This window comes from Mirounga leonina, unplaced genomic scaffold (genome assembly GCF_011800145.1).
Source record: "Mirounga leonina isolate KUSES-001 unplaced genomic scaffold, KU_Mleo_1.0 Mir_172, whole genome shotgun sequence".
Taxonomy (NCBI): Eukaryota; Metazoa; Chordata; class Mammalia; order Carnivora; family Phocidae; genus Mirounga; species Mirounga leonina.
The window spans coordinates 11802962-11820198 of record NW_023270442.1 but is presented as its reverse complement, the minus strand read 5'-3'; the positions used below and the strand labels follow the sequence as shown (position 1 = coordinate 11820198).

General features: G+C 46.0%; 1 protein-coding gene across 1 annotated transcript in view; it reads left to right on the top strand.

Annotated features, from left to right (window-relative positions):
- The window catches only part of TIAM1 (TIAM Rac1 associated GEF 1), a 141329-nt gene extending 125804 nt beyond the window's left edge, over window positions 1-15525 (top strand). Inside the window, 5 exon segments of the mRNA XM_035017585.1 lie at window positions 3889-3947; window positions 4435-4537; window positions 6841-6928; window positions 9232-9404; window positions 12995-15525. Coding sequence (XP_034873476.1) covers window positions 3889-3947; window positions 4435-4537; window positions 6841-6928; window positions 9232-9404; window positions 12995-13464 — 893 coding nt within the window. The 3' untranslated portion in view covers window positions 13465-15525.
- Window positions 15526-17237: the final 1712 nt, after the last annotated feature.

The window sequence follows — 17237 nt, the reverse complement described above, 5'->3', positions numbered from 1 at the left end:
TTAAAACAAAACAAAACAAAACAAAGAACGGGTTAATAATACGCCAAGGAAAACTCATGTGAAAAATGAAGACAACACTGCCTTGTTCTGAGACCTCAAATCTGAGCTCGCTCCTCGTCTCTCTGACTCCATTGCTGTGGGTGGTGCTGGGATTCAGGACATTGGTTCACAGCTGACCTTTTGGGACCACACTGGGGTGCCTTGATCAGTTGTGAGGTGCTTCTCAGTCGTGTGACTAATACTAGCCAAAGCAGAGATGCTTGCGAATGATTTATTTTTTAGTAAACTAGTTCGGATGGATCCAGTTGCTGCAATCAGAACTCTCACTTGGTTGTATCGGGATAGGCATTTTGAGAGAGAAAACTATGGGAATTGCGTGTAATTCAGGAACTATGGCTCTTGGTTGCAGGAAAATTGTTGTTCGACATCCAGTGCTATTCCGAGTATAAAAACAACCAACAGCGCATGTGTTTGTTTTATGTTGTATCTTTTCCAAGCCCCCACAGGAGAGTCATGGGTAGGCACACAATATAAAAGAAATCTACTATTTTCCATTCTCTTACCTTACCTCGTGTTTCTAGGGGAAAGGGGTGGTCACTTATTGCTTCTTTAACTGAACACTTTTTTTTTTCTTTCCCCCACGATGTGAACAGAGTATCCCCAAATGGAACATCCTAGTGGTATTAAAATCAGAGCGTTGAACATAAAGACTATCGAACTTCCTGCCTAGATCACTCAGCCTTCACTGAAAAACTTAGTGACGTTACTAATATTTTCAAAGAGTAACTAGAGCTGTTGATACCGTTTCCTTAAAAATAACAAAGATGGGTAGAAGTGTGCAAGGACAATGTGTGACCAGATATGACAGACAAGAAAGTATTGGGATACTGTAACATGTTGGTAGTTTTTGATGAGCGGCTGCTTTGGGCAGGGGTGGGGATAATTTTACCAGTTGTGTCTCTTATACTGTAATTTCTTCTTGGAAGGGCTGGGAGCTTTCGGATGCTTCTTGGTAGGTCGCTTTTGGGAGGTAGGATTCCAAAGTAGATGACCTACACCGTCTACCTGTTTCTGATTCTGGGCTACAGATGAATGGTTCCAGAGTTCCACACTGGGATTTTTCATGACTATCTCCTAAATTGTACAGATTTCCTATGGTTAGAAATCAACAGATTTAGGGGCGCCTGGGTGGCTCATTCGGCTGAGCGTCTGCCTTCGGCTCAGGTCATGATCTCAGGGTCCTGGGATCAAGCCCCGCGTCGGGCTCCCTGCTCAGCGGGGAGTCTGCTTCTCCCTCTGCCCCTCCCCCTCCTCATGCTCTCTCTCTGTCTGTCTCTCAAATAAATAAAATCTTAAAAAAAAAAAAGAAAGAAAGAAACAGATTTAAAAGAAGAAAATAATTTGGGAGAAAGGAGGGGTCGACCAACTTTCTCTGTAAAAGGCCACATAGTAAATACTTTAAGCTTCAAGGGCCAAGAGGCCATATGTCGTCAAAGGCAGTCATAGACAATATGTAACCAAATGGGCATCTGTATTCACAGACTGTACTGAGTACTCAGGGCCACGGGCCCCAGTCTGCCAACCAGTGGTATAAAGGGTTCTGGAAAATGCTGGTTTTGAGGTTTGGGGTTTTTACTTGCCCCTCGCTGCACAGTCTCAGATGGAGAACAGTGTGTGTTTCACTCTGCGTCACTCTGTTCCCTGCCCCGTGGGTTGCTTCCTGGGGCTAGGAGGGGGGGTGGCTCCCCAGAAGGGAGCCCCCAGCCCATCATCAGTGATCACACTGCCAGTGGATCCCACAGGCGCCAGAGTTAGCAAGGGGAGATGCGCCCGAGGCTCTAGGGGAGGCAAGCTTTTTCAGAGTTGTCTCCAGAGTAATAGTAAAGAGAAGCAGGAAGGATTAAAGCCAGGGTTATGAGTAAAGGCAGACTGTCGTCACCATAATGAGATTATTTATGGATTCCCAGTCTGTAAAGGTGCCACGTTGGGCCGTTTTGGTGGCACGAACAGAGCCTTGGAAATGCCTTTTGAAATCAGGAGGAGTTGTTGTAAAGGGAAGCAGAGTGATTACCACGGAACTGGCAGCTTTGGGGTTAAGACATGGTTGTCTCTTGTCTTGATTTAAATCTCTAATCTCAGGAAACAGTGCAGCCTTCTTCTGAAACTGAAATCGATGTACTGCCAACCTAGTACCTTGATATTTTGCTCACAGGACAGCTAATCTGTACTGCTTGTTGATGATCCTCACCTCAAAAAAAAAAAGAAGAAAAAGATAATTTGTCTAGGCTTCCGCCTTTGGGGTATTAGATGATCAGCTCTGGGGGTGTGGAGGGAGTGCTTGGGGCTGACAGGGGTAGCTAGGAGTTTTGATTGAGGTCGTGTCTATGAGATTGGGCAGCACTTGGAGTCAGTTGAGTGAAAATAGCCCCAGGGGATCAGGGAGAGCTTAAGGAGGAGGTGGCCATAGCCCCAGCTGTGGACCACGCTGCCCCACCACTGTGATCCAAGATGGCTGAGGTCAAGGTAAACTGAGGCAGACCAGTAGCCTTTTTAGAACCATGGCAACTACCCCCACTGAGATGTGGTCCCAGGAACGTGGTGGGTCTTCTGAGACTCAGGTCACTGGACACCCTCTCCTGGAGTGGAGCTCCCTCAGTTTTAAAGGACCCGGTTATCCTGGCCACTGTGAGTTCTGGAGGCTTCATGGTGGGCACACAGGGCCCCTTCAGGTGCCAGCCTCAGCCTCTGTGCAGAGCTGGTGCAGCTTCCTTGGCCAGTGGGAGCTTTGGAGAGGGAGCCTCTCAGTCCATCCTCTGGGATTCTTGAGGGGGGCCGGATGCTGTGAGTGTGCAGGGCCAGGAGCAGTCCAGACCCAGTGGCTAGAGTTGGTTTCTTCATGCCTTCAGGCTCTTTTCTTCAAGGAAGGTGAAAGCCATCCTGCACAAAGGGGAGGCGGGATGGAAATAGGATGGAAAATGAACCAGACACTTTGGGTTGGTCTCCATAGGGCCTGAGAGACTACCCCCACCCCACCCCAGTGAAGAATTTTCGGAACATCCATTCCCTTTGTAATTCTGGGTCTGGTACACCAGGCGTGCCCCCTCCGGCTGCCATGGGACTGACGGGGCCTCGGCTCTGCCTTGGGGCCAGGGCATGCAGGGGGATGGAGTCCCTGCCAGCCAGAACCAAGGATGGGCTCGCTCCGCTTCCGGCCCTCTGGGCGCCGCTTCTTCCTCCCCTGCAGGAGGGGTCAGAGTCGCCGAGTGGTCACCGTGCTTGGCATTGTTCAAGGAATTCTATGGACTGTGCATAACTATTGTGTCTCCCCACCCCTCAAAGACTGGAAGAATAAACCGGCCTACTCCCTGTTTCTAAATGCTTCCTGTGATTCAGCCTTTTGGGAGGAAGTGCAAATGCATTCTGCTTCATAAACTAATTTTCATTTCTTCGGGTCAGAAAGATGAATTCTGTGTCCCAAACTCTGAACACTCTGTGCGTGTATGTGTATTATTAGGCTGGTTGGCATAAGTCTAAATCGCCGTAAGCGATACTGTTATTATCACTGACCTAGTACATTTCCGTTAACATGTGTATCGCTGGTGTTTTAAACTTGAGAAGACACCATAGTTAAACGGTGTTTAACCCAAAAGTTTCCAGTGGGGCGGAAGGGTTTATTTCCATTTATCTGGGCTTTCTGTGTTTTTATGGAACCTGGAAAGCGTTCCAATAGGCTGGGTGAACGGGCGGAAGGTGAAGTCGGCGCTGGCTCATCTCGCTGCCTTCTTCCGAGCTGTAGTGTCGATAACCCCACGTTAGTGGGGTTCAGGGGAAAGCCCCACACGTTATATGCTGTAACCGCCTGTGTCTTGTTTTATTTTTTTTTTCCAGTCTTCAAAACTGCTGTGGTCCTTGTATATAAAGATGGTTCCAAACAGAAGAAGAAACTTGTAAGAATCTTATTTCTACCCCTTGGCCAGACACCAGCCCCTTAGGATTTTCTTGCCTTTTGTTTTTTTTTTTAAACTTTTTGAACACATTTGAAGTGTTGCTAAGGACTGGAGGAAATTGCCTATCCTGCCTTCTCTCTGGCAGGCTCACGTTGAGAGCATGAAAGCGAATAGCTATTGGGCCTGCCGTAGCCAGAACCTTCCCCACACTTGTTTGCTTTTTCTGTTCTTCTGGGGGTCTCTCTTCTCCGCCTTCCCGTGTCTCTCTTTTACCTGGATCTGGTCAGTGAACTCATTTGCACACCCCGTGCTTGTTTATCACACGGCCTCTCGCTTTCTGCTGGACGAACCAAAGTGCCAGTAGGGGCTGATGTCCCTCCAGACGAGCGTGGGGGTTCCAGACTCACTGATCTTCTGGGGGCGGGGCGGGTCCGCTGGAGGCTAGAGCAGACTGTTCTCAGGCACCTGGTTCCTTCTCTTCCTACAGGTAGGATCTCACAGGCTTTCAATTTACGAGGACTGGGACCCCTTCCGATTTCGGCACATGATCCCTACCGAAGCTCTGCAGGTTCGAGCTTTGGCGAGCGCAGGTAAACCCTGAAACGTGCCGGGTGCACGTGTTTGACGTGTGTGTGAATTGTTGGTCTGAACCCATGCTCTTGGTCGAACCACCCTACTACCCTTTTTTTCTCCTATATTTAACTCTCTTTTCCCCCAGTCTCTCCCCTGCCTCTTGTTTACCCAGCCATTTATTAACTATTTGAATGAATGAATGACCCAAGTGAATGGATGTGATGTCTTCAATATCGTTCCGAGGAATTCCAGTCGTTTTGTTGTATATATTAATATTACAGTGCCTGATGTCGGAGTAGCAGTGAGTCTGGTACTTCTGGACAGAATCCTTGAGACCATGAGCAGATAAAGCCCATGTAAAATAACTCACTTGGTTTTTAACCGGGAGACTGGAAAAGACCACCAAAAGCACAAAAAAGCCATCAAATACATTTGTGTGTGTGTGTGAAGCATTACAAACTTTGTATTAGTGTGGAGGCCTTTGAAATGTCAGGCCTTTTTCTGTGATCCAAATAGCAGTGAAGCGAGTTGTCGGATAGCAAGGAATATACTTGTTAATATGAATTAGATGGTGCTGTAAGCTCAAGAGAAGAGCCGTGAACGCCAGCAGGGTATTGACCAAGAGGACTATTTCTGCCACTCGGAGGCCCCATCCAGAGCCTAATTTGAGGCCATTCTAGGGAAGACCTGTCAGCAGTGGCTCTCCTGAGCACACCCCAGAGGGGGCACCTTGGGGGTCAGGTAGAAACTCTCAGGCCAGCAGGTGCAGCCATCTGGTTAGACAGGGAGGCCATGGAAGGGACCTCCACACATACACGGTAGATCCCTCTTTCTTTATCCTCTCTGGCATCCGATATGTCCACTGTGTATTGCTCATCTTTCCCCCACTTCTACCTGTCACCTCCATGAGCAAGAATATTGGCTGTGATCCTCATAAAACCACGTCTCCTTAGTCCAATGTCATGTGGTATTTAGGAAACCTTCAATTATTCACCCAAATTCAACTAGATATAGCTTCCTACACTTTTGTGATCCCTTGCAGTAGAAAATGTCAAATGCAAAACGCACATCAGACAAATGAATACATTTGGCTTAAGAAGGTTTCTTCCTGATCTTCCAGCACAGAGATTTACTCTGGTGCCTTTTTACTTAACAATTTGACTTGCAAGACCCTGAACATTGTAGATCTAACACAGCTGTAATGGCATTCTGAGGTTCGGGCACTTAAACACTATTCTTGTCCTATTTTGCAATCTTAGGTTGCAGATTATCTAGTTTGTGTTTCCTTGTGCCTGGTTTATAAGATGGAACGCTTATGTTTATAGAAAACTGCAGGCTTCTGAGCCAGAAATTTTCCCTTCATTGAGGACTAAATACACGAAGAATTTAAATTTTGAAAACAAAGCCATCTTTGTGATATGCCATTCCATTCTCACTCTGCTTTTCATTCAAATCAAGCTTAAAACAATCAAGATAAAAGCTTATTCTAACAGAGTTATAAAGACCAGCCAACATGTTTCTCATTATGAGATACGTTCCAGTGGATCTGAGAAATCAGAACGTGCGGTTGCTTGATGTTTATCTTCATTTGGGAAGATTTGTGGAAATTTTGGCAGATGAGCCCTGGTTGGGGTTAAATAATGTGGGCACAGTGAGGGTTTGTGACCAGGGCTCCAACCCACTGGAGAAGGCCGAGACCTCACCGTGTGGCAGTCTCGATGTTTAGAGTGATTGTTCCTTTCACAAACAGTCTGTTCAGGACCTAAAAGGATATGGTACTGCAAGCATTGTAAGGCTTAGAAATTAAAGCCTAACTGTTCCCCACCTTCTCAGCATCCCATTTTTGCTTCCCTCAGAGTGGGCGCCCTGGGGGTGCCGAGAAAACAGAACCCCATTTGTCCAGGGCCCTAGGCCTGGTCACTCGCAGGGAGGGCGCCCGCCACGGACACGAGGACTTGCGTCTTTAGCACTGGCCTGATGGAATCTGCCTTTACAGCTCCTCACTCAGCTGAAAAGGTCCGCCAAACAGGCTGTGCATCGAAAGGGGGCAGTTCTGGAATCAATATGGTGGACTGATTGCCCTTCTAGACCATCGAGCAGGAGATTTCAGCAACTGGAAATTTTCCAAGTGTTCTTTTCCTTCACACCCATTAAGGCTTTCCCTCTGTCTCTTTAAGATGACAAGGATGGCAGCGAGGTGCCTTTGGCCTTTGGAGGCTCTGCACTCTGGAATCTTAGAGCAAGGCGTAGAAAATGCTTTTGTAAAAACGCAAATAAATCTGAGACACACCCTAATTCATTCTCGTTTTAATTTGTCTAGATGCAGAAGCAAACGCTGTGTGTGAAATTGTCCATGTGAAATCTGAATCTGAAGGGAGGCCGGAGAGGGTCTTCCATCTGTGCTGCAGGTGAGCCTGGGGCCGGGAGGGATGTGACGGCTCAATGTCCCTCCCCGTTCCGGGGTCTGCACGTCAGCCTATGCGTCCCTAGACGCTGCATGCTTTTTCTTGTACATTTCAGAAACGAGCAACACTTATTATTAAATAACACTAATTGGGGGGCACCTAGGTGGCTCAGTCAGTTAGGCGTCTGCCTTCGGCTCTGGTCATGATCTCAGAGTTCTGGGATCGGGCCCTGTGTCAGGCTCAGTGCTCAGTGGGGAGTCTGCTTCTCCCTCTGCCCCTCCCCCCACTCATGCTTGCTCTCTCTCTCTCTCTCTCAAATAAATAAATAAAATCTTTAAAAATAAATAACACTAATTGGACACGTTAAACTGATTTTATCAGAACATAGACAATAACCTCATTAACTCCATATCTTTCTAAAAGGAAGTAGGAATTTTCTTGTATATGCGATGTTCAAATGAGGGCTTTCTTCCCATAGTTACATTTGATTAGAAGTAGATTAGAAGGACGTGGCTGTCTTGTACTATTTTGTTTTGGTGTTTAGACGCATTGTTTATACTGTGGCATGTCTGAGATGAGGCAGATGGAGAACCAGCTGGGACGAGGTGAGAGGGTGTGCAGGCGCTACCCGGGTCCTGGTCATGTAGAGAAATTTCGGATAGGGAGGTTGCCACAGGTTGCTCAGGTTCACCTACAGATCTCAGGAGGAAGCTGCACTTAGAAGGGCTTCTACTGATTTCTTCTTGTTCTTTTCCTTCCCCCCTTGTCCTTCCCTCTCCTCCTCCTCCTCCTCCATGAGACTTTAAGACCTTTTTCAAATGCAGCCAGTTCTCCCTCTCTTTGTTTTTTTGCCTAAAAAAATGTCACAATGAATGGTCCCGATGGCCAGTGTTCCGGTGTATTTTGCTTGACATATGATCTGTACTCAGTTAGGCTTTAACCTAATCGTGGGTACTTAGTGATTTACTCAGTACTTCCCCAGTACCCCACACCTCGGGTAGTAATATGCTCTAATTTCCCTACAAAGAAATCTGACAGAGTTGGAATGCCTGGGTGGCTCAGTTGGTTAAGCATCTGCCTTTGGCTCAGGTCATGATCTTGGGGTCCTGGGATTGAGTTCTGCATCAGGCTCCTTGCTCAGCGGGGAGTCTGCTTCTCCCTCTGCCTCTCCCTCTGCTTGTGCATGCGTGTTCTCGCTCTCTATCTCTCACAAATAAATAAAATCTTTTAAAAAAAAAAAAAAAGATCTGAGAGAATCAATGTTGTTATGATTATTAGCAGTATTTTTTCATGTTATTGCTAGCATCATAAGAAGGCACATTAATCAAGCATGAACTATGCTAAGCTCCTTGTATGTATTATTTCAGTTAGCCAGACTGAGGTACATTCTTCCATTTTACTTATGGGGAGCCAAGGCTCTTGGAGGGTACTTTGCCTAAAATATTATAGCAAATGAACACTGAGTTCAAACTCAGGTAGGTTTGACTTCAAAGCCCCTGTTTTGTGTATCTGCATCACCTCTCTGTGTTGAGTGAGAAATCAATAAAAGGCAGAATGTGGGAGGCTCCTGGGACGAGAATTGACATTTTTTTTCAAATGATCCACATGTGGTTTGGGTGCCATATTTACCATTTGTGGTTTTGTTGGTAAGGTCCATGGGGTCTGGTGAGCCTGCTCCTAGAGATGCCATATTCGTCATTAATAAGGAATACCAGGGGACACTTACCTGGGTAAAAATACTGAGAACCTAATGAGAAAAATGACTCTTACCTAGGAAATACTTTTTTACTGTGGGAATTAGGACTTGGGAAGATTGTTCGGTTCTCTACAATGTAGCATTAATTTGTTGAAATGTGTCATGGGAGTAGTTGGTATTTAACAGAAGGCCAGCTCAAGAGGGAACTAAGGATGTTGGTTGGGACATCAGACTTCGGGTGCTCTGCAGAGCTGAGAATCTTGTGGTTCAATTGCCTGCAAAAGCATTTTAGAATGAAGGGCTTTGCCGCTAAGTATCAAGAGCAGAATCTGGCAACGTCTGGGTGCAGGATCAATCCATTCATTAATCGGCTGTCTGTCCCACATTAGCTGCAGGAGATGAATCACAAAGCGTAAAGGGAAAGAAGTATGCGTTCTCTATCACCAGCGATGAAAACATGGCTCAGCCTAGAAATTGGAGTTGTGGCCTCAGTCTTTATAACCTTTGGCCCTCGGGGATGTTTGTCGGGCTGCACCCGAGAATATTAGAAGTTCCCCACGTGTTAAGTACTTTTCCCCTAACACGTGTCAATCTTCTTTTCTTTTCATAGCTCTCCAGAGAGCAGGAAAGATTTCCTGAAGGCTGTGCATTCAGTCCTGCGTGACAAGCACAGAAGACAGCTCCTCAAAACCGAAAGCCTTCCGTCATCCCAGCAATATGTACCTTTTGGAGGAAAAAGATTGTGCGCGCTCAAAGGGGCCAGGCCAGCCGTGAGCAGGGCAGGTACTGTGGGGATTCCGACGTTCAAGATCCCCGTCACCCCCGCGCCACTGTAGGACTCCAGTGAGCTTGACGTTTTTATTGAGCAAGAGTTAGACGTGGCCTCGTGGGGGCTAACGCTGGAGCACAGCTCTTCCCTGGTGTGAGCTTCCTTGCCCTTGCCTCCTTCCCAGCAACTCCCTGGGGATCCGCCCCTCGTTTACTCCTCTTGCCCTCCCTCCAGCTTCCCTTTGCTGCCCTCCTCCTTTTGGCTGGGGACTCCTCTCTCATTCGCCAAGCCAGGAAGTGAGCGCATTCTCTTTCTGGAGGGGCTCTCTCAGCCTGCTTGTGGAATGAGAGTCGCTACTTTGCATGACAGCCTCTAGCCAAAAGCAGTGTGTCATGTCTCAGCAGGGTCATGGCCCACCATTCTGAGAACATGGTGGCCTTGTAATCTGGAAACACGGCAATGCCTGTTCTCAGTAAGGAGTCCATGTTTGGTAGACCAGATGACACATCAGATTTTTACCCTTGCCTTATGCCTGCAACTTCATTTTTAGCTTCAGTGTTAGTTTGGGGAAGCCTTGTGCTGCTATTGGTAAAGAGGAATGTAGAGTTTAAATGGTCCCAGAGTAAATAGTCTTTCAGGACTAGAATTGTCACTGTGGAGCGGGGAGGAAGGAAGACCTATGCTACCATCTATAACCAGCAGTAAAATATATCTAGGAAGAAAGATGTTTTCATAATGTAGATATATTGATGACATCAAGATATTAACACTTTTATCACTCCTTTCTTAAGAGGCAGCCCCGAGTTTTTCGGGGAAGATTCCAATAAAAGAGCCTTCCTTTGCATTTGCTAAAAGGTTCTGACCTTTGTCTCGATGACCTTTCCGCCTATTCTCAGTTGTGTCGAAGAGGCATGGATAAAATTAATTGTGAATGGTTGGAGGTTTTTGCAGACATAGCCTACAAAGCTTGACATGGGATATTACATTCTTTAAGCTCTTGAGTTGGACTAATGTTGGGGGTTAGTTATCTTGAATCTATTCTCCAATCAGTTGATAAGTGTTTATTGAAAACCTGGTGCAGTGAACCCCCAGTGTTCTATTGGGTTCTCCAAGGTATCTTAAGAGTCTTGCATACCTCTGTATCCACAATTTCTCATGGAGTCCTCATGTTAAGAAAGCTTTGTGGATCCCTTTATAAGCTCACAACAGAGCATTTCTCCTGAGACTTGTCTCACCTAATCCTTTTACTTGCCAGGGGATGCTTAAATTAGGATTGAGAATTCATGTCCCAACCTTAGGAAACCCGCCTGTCATTGACCAGGTTTCGATTGTTATTCAAGGGACTTCAATTCCGAGCTGCATTTACTTTGAAACCTAAGCCCCTGTACCCTGTAGGACCCTCAGAAGTTTTCCTGCTGAGACCCCTTTGGAAAGAAAACAAAACCAACCCACACCTTACACTGTCATGAAACCCAAGAGAAACCCTCCATGTCAGCCTGTTGGCTTTGGCTAATTGAAAGATTTTCTGCCCGATGGCTCATTTTCGGCTATTCTGCTTTTGAAATTCCTCACTATCATCAGGACCTTCACATTAGGTAATTTTAAAGATGGTGCTTGAGTGGGTCAGCTAGACTAGCTTGTCAGTTTTAACAATGCACTGGAAATACTCAAGTCAGAGATTGTCTCCCTGAACCCCAGAAGGCTGGCTGGGCTATTACGTATCCTTTTAATAAAGGATAAATACTCATGCTTCATTATGCATTGTCATGAATACCCAGGTAGTTTATTTCTCTGTTCTTTTGGAAAAGGACAGTAAAGCCAAATATCCTGCCTCAGTACTCAAGTCTGAAAGTACTGTATGTCTGCCCAATTAAAAAATTTTTTTGTTTCAACATTTTCTTATGAAAAATTTCAGATACAACAGCTGAAAGAATGATACACATACAGAACCTACCATCTATTCTTATAATTGATCTTTTTCTGTATTTTCCTTATCACATATCTATCCATCTATCCATCGTTAGTTTTGACACATTTCAAAAATACAGACATCAACACATTTTACCCCTAAATACTTTAGCATGCAGGTCATTGGAATATTTCCAAGAGCCCAGTTTTGAACTGAGGTAGTTCTAGTAAGGTGATTGGAGAGAGCCAGTCTCCACTACAGGGTGTTGGGATAAAACTGACCAGGACATCTGCTTCTTTCCAGTGGAGGGGACACAGTGGGTGGTTTTTTTCTTTTTTTCTTTTTTCCATTTTTTTCTGGAAACCTTTTTTCAGTTGCCCTCCTTGATCAAGAGGGATGTCCATTTGTTCTGTATTTTAAGATGATAGAACACCTCGGAACCATAATGGGAACACAGGGGTCTGAGGCAGAGGATGGCCCGCTCACTGGCCTGGGACCTGCTGTGTTTGGTAGTCACTGGGGATGGTCCTCTCACTTCCAGCAGCACTGAAGCAGTTTAATGGTTTTTAGGGCTTAGGTTTCAGGAATGCTGGTCCTAATTGGTGTCCAGGCTCTCCCCCTCCATTGGAAAGCCCACGTTGCATTTCACCTGCTCGGGTCTCACGCAGTAGCCACTTGACTAGCGAGGGGCAGCATTTCCCGGCGTGCGCGTGCATGTGTGTGTGTGTGTGTGTGGTGGGAATGTTCGTTTGCCTGACTGGGTGGCGTCTTGTGTGTTTGTCTGGAATAATTCTGGCTTCCCAGAAGGCAGTAGGGTGAACGAATGAATTCTGAGATTTGTTTTCTCTTGTTAGTCACTTCCTAGAGCACTTGGAGGCCCAATGGCATGGGTGTCATATATTATTTATTTCTCATGCCACTCAGGCACCGATATTTTAATTGCTCTGTAGGAGAGAAATCGGTGATACACGGAACATAGTCAGCGGGGGCTACGGCTCCCATTTGCATAGCTTCACAGTGGATGTGGGGCTTTGGCAGAACGAGGGCAGGGCGGCCACCGGAGAGTTGGTATGTCCCAGAGTAGCTCTGCTCTAGGCTCTGTGTGAGGGACGCCGCGCCCTTAACTAACTGCAGATCCTCCAGAAATGGTACGTTTGGTTTCCCAGAAAGCAGTATAGCTTGGCCCAGTGCTTCTGCCTCCTTGGCACATCACGGTGATGTGGAACTCTAGAAGCATCCCCCACCCTTACTAAAGACCCATTCCAGCTAGATGTCCCTGGGACGGCCCTTGGGGACCCCCAGAGCTCTGTGCCATGTGACAGTGTCAGGGTTGAGAGCACTAACTAATCCCGAGGTCGGTGGTCTCCTTGGGTGCAGCACAGGACAGAGAAGTGGATTGTCTCAGAGGGAGGTGAATCCCCTTTTCCCCACAACCAACACCCCTCCCCGTGTCCCTCTGTCCACCCCCCTCCTTTGCCCTTCGGTCAGTTGCTGTAACATCCTTCAAGTCCAGACATCCATGCGGAGTAAAGACTCTAAGACAGACTGATGAAATCTGGACTTTAAGCCCCGAACGACAGCAAGGCACTAAATAAATCCCATGTAGTTTTTCCTTTCTTTGCTTTCCTGTCTGGATTGTCATCGCATGTAAAGCATGTGGGGGTTTGATTTTTATATTTTTGTGTGTGTGTGCAGTGTCCGCCCCAAGCAAGTCTCTTGGGAGAAGGAGGCGGCGCCTGGCTCGAAACAGGTTTACCATTGACTCTGATGCCATCTCTACCAGCAGCCCGGAGAAAGAGTCCCAGCAGCCCCCCGGTGGCGGGGACACTGACCGGTGGGTGGAGGAACAGTTTGATCTTGCTCAGTACGAAGAGCAGGAGGACATCAAGGAGACAGACATCCTCAGTGACGATGATGAGTTCTGCGAGTCCGTGAAGGGCGCCGCAGTGGACACAGAGCTCCAGGAGCAGCTCCAGGCTGCCTCCATCAGTCAGCGGGAGAGAGGCCGGAGAGCCCTGGAGAGTCACGCGTCCCGCATGACGCAGCTCAAGAAGCAAGCCGCCCTCTCGGGCATCAATGGAGGCCTGGAGAGCCCGGGTGAGGAAGTCATTTGGGTTAGGCGTGAAGACTTTGCCCCGTCCAGGAAACTGAACACGGAGATCTGACTGTCCCTTTCCCCCTAGAGAGTGTGTGTAGAGAACCCCCCCGCCCCCGCCGCCCTGCCCTCACTCTGCCCCCCCTCCTGTCCCCCTCCTGTCCCCGCGAGGAGGACAATGTTCCCTTAGGTCGCACTCTTGCACACACGGTCTTGGTGGCTGACTTTTTTCCCGAAGCCACGTAGCCACCCAACTTCGTCATTTCTAACGACATCGGAAAGAATTGTTCAGAATCCCAAATAAGCTCGAGTCCTATCTTCTGTATATTACTAAGGGCTTTTATTTATTTCTCAACTAATCAGGGCTGGAAGAATTAAAAAATTGAAAAAAAAGAAAAAAAAAAGATCCTACAGCACTGGAAAGCGAGTGACCCCCAGGAGTTTAAAGTATGTACAACAGATTAGTTGAAGGGATAGCACAAAAAAAAAAAAAAAAAAAATTAAAAGTCACTCTATCTGAAATCAGTCCAGAAGCCATCTCTTAGTTGGGGAAACCACCTTCAAACACAAAATGCCACAAAGCAACTGTACAGCTGAACAGTGTTCTCACTCCTTTCCCTCTTCAATGTCTGAGAATATCTGTGTATTTTAAGAATGTGTGAGGAGACGGTGGAGGTGTATGTTTTGATGAGCCGTTGGTGTTTTTTTTGTTGTTTTTTTTTCCTCTCTCTCTTCTGTTTTGGTCTATGGCTGGTCTTACTCCATGTCCGTGTCGGAAGTTCTAGTTTTGCATAGAATTGTAAAGATGCCAAACTCTTTGAGAAGAGATCCAAATTTATCTCTTGAAAAAAAAAAAAAACCCACTATTTTTTCTATTTTACCTGAGATGCAGGGGCACAAACAGATGAGAATTTTACAGTGTTAGTGTAACTGAGTCTAAAAAAAAAAAATGAGGATTTTACCTTTTACAGACAGAGTGAGGCATGGTGATTTATATTTATATACGAAAGGCCAACAAGATGCTTAGGAGAAACTTTTTTTCCAAGAAGAAGATTTCTTTTTGTTTTCTTTGTTTTTTTTTTTTTATGTTTGAATCTCTGAGATGGGAGTTTGGCTGGATTAAACATGACACCCGATGGGCGTGTGTGTGTCTGTTGCACATGGCGGGGGAGGGGAGACTCCTTCTCAAGGGGTTGCCATGGTGATCATTGGTTTTCCCATGAGAGTTGCATCTTCATCCATAGATTACCTATCCCTTCCCCGACAGTCCATACCAAATCTCTTAACACAACAGCCTCTTCAAAAACATACCTTGTGTTTCATACTTTGTACATGCCAACGAAACAGGGTAAACATGCTAAAAAGCTAAAGTTCTAAACAGATTTCCAAATAGGAAGAACAAAAACAAGTTAAAGCACTTTCGATTTTTTTTAAACGGTTTATAGCTTTTTTTTTTTTTTCCTTCTTCCCATTTCACAATATCCACTTCCTAAGAAGGGTTTAAATAATATGAAAACTTTCTTTTTGGGGAAAATATCTATTTGGTGTTTGACACATCAGTAGGTACTTTAAAGACCTGAATTTTATAGTAGCTTTAGGAATTATATTTTATAAAAATCAGTTATGACTTTATATTTCCAGACAATAGAGAGTTCAGAACATCATGCTCCTATGCCCCTGCTTGCTTTACCCGCTTCCCCACCCTGTATCCTTCCCCTTTTTGGGTTTCCAGGGCTTTGAGCTTGATCTTTTGAAAGTTTTATTCTATTAAATTTTTGCTATATCTTCTGATTTTCTTAAAAAGCTTTAGAATGGTTTCTATACCCTTTGTACCACTGCATTGTTCCATATCACCTCCAGTTCGATTGTGTCCGGATGGAAAAGTGAAGCAGAGGCTTCTGATAAAGTCACACTTACTAATCCCAGTGCAACAGTTGTGTCTGAAAATGCTGGAAAGTCAGGTGCTTGGAGAGGGTGCCATTCTCTTCTTGTACATAAGGTCATGACGTGTCTATGTCAGAAGTTCTTATATATTTCTTTTATAAGCTGAAAGAAGGTCTATTTTTATGTTTTTAGGTCTACGAATGGAACGTTGTAAATGCCTGTCAAACAATAAAAATACTGAAAAGTATCTGGACAATCCTGTGCCTTTTTGGGTGGGAGGATGGATACGGACTGTTGGCTGGAAAGAGTTCTGTGAGAGGAAATTCTTGGGAATGCCCGTTTTTTCCTCTCTCTCTCAGTAATTATGAGCATCAAGGGAAAGCTGACTTGGTAGAGCTTAAAGGTCTTTTGACTGATTTTTTTCCAAATCGAGGTATAATTGACCTATTATGTTACTTTCAGGCGGACGACATAACGATTCGGTATTTGTATATGTTGCAAAAGGGCCACCACAGTAATCCGCTGAACATCTGTCCCCACACAGAGCTATAAATTTTTTTTTTTTTTCTTGTGATGAGAAACTTCAAAGTCCATTCTCCTAGCTACTTTCAAATATGCAGTATGGCGTTTTCACTGTAGTCACCATGATGTAAATTACTTCCCCAGGACTTTTCATTTTAGAACTGGAAATTTGTACCTTTTGCCCCCTTTGACCCATTTTGTCCGGTCTCCCATCTCGGGCAACCACCGGTCTGTTCTCTGTGTCCATGGGCTTGGTTTTGGTTAGTTTTGGTTGGTTTTGGTTGGGGGGAGTTGTTTTTAGATTCCCCATATAAGTGAGGTCATATGGTATTTATCTTTTTCTGTCTGTAGAGCTTGAAGTTTTTGGGGTTTTTTTTAAAGATTTTATTTATTTATTTGAGAGTGAGAGAGAGAGCAGAAGCGGGGAGAGGGGTACGGAAGGGACAGAGGGAGAAGGAGAAGCAGGGAGCCCGATGAGGAACTTGATCCCAGGACCCTGAGATCTTGACCTGAGCCAAGGGCAGGTGCTCAACTGACTGAGCTACCTAGGCGCCCCAAGCTTGAAGTTTTAACCAAAAAATAAATAAATAAAGCAATTGCTCAGCATCTTGGCCTTTTTTTTTTTTTTAAAGATTTATTTATTTATTTTTAGAGAGAAAGAGTGAGCAGGGGGAGGGGCAGAGGGAGAAGGAGAGAGAGAATCTCGACCAGACTCCCTGCTGAGTGCGGAGCCCAACTCGGGGCTCAATCCCACAATCCCGAGATCGTGACCTGAGCCAAAATCAGGAGTTGGATACTTAACCGACTGAGCCACCCAGGCGCCCCAGCATCTAGGTCTATTGATTTGAAGACCAGGAAATAGCACAGTTCTGTATCTATATCCACACTGAGCACTTTCCCAGTCTCCTGTCCCCTCCCGGAAGGGCAGGCTGAGGGGTGCCTGGGGAAGTATTGGCGTAGAGTGCAGAGCTTAGACTGGCCTGGGTGGGTGAGCTCTTGAGCCCGCAATCTGCCACCACATTTTGTCACTGTCTGGGTCTTCCACAGAATCACAGGAAAAGTAAATGCGGTCTTGGGCATTCCCTTCCCTTTCAGAGTCCTGATCTTACCATTCCTCAGTCCCTTATGAACCTTACCCAATCAGAGTTTACCCCACCGACACCTGCCCTCCAGGCGAACACGTTTTCTCCTGCCTGCCTTGTGCGAACTAGAATACTCCCTCCCCACATGAGCAGGTGAGCACCTGCTCTGCAGTGTGGTTTGTGGACCGGCCACATTGGCCCTGAACCATGGGAGCCTGGGAGAAGCACAGAAACTACCCCACCCAGACCTACTGAGCCAGAACATGCATTTTAACAAGATCCCCAGGTGATCCCTATGCGTGTTCAAGTTTGAGAAGTGTTGGTTTGGCTATATCCAAACGTTTTGATGTTGAAC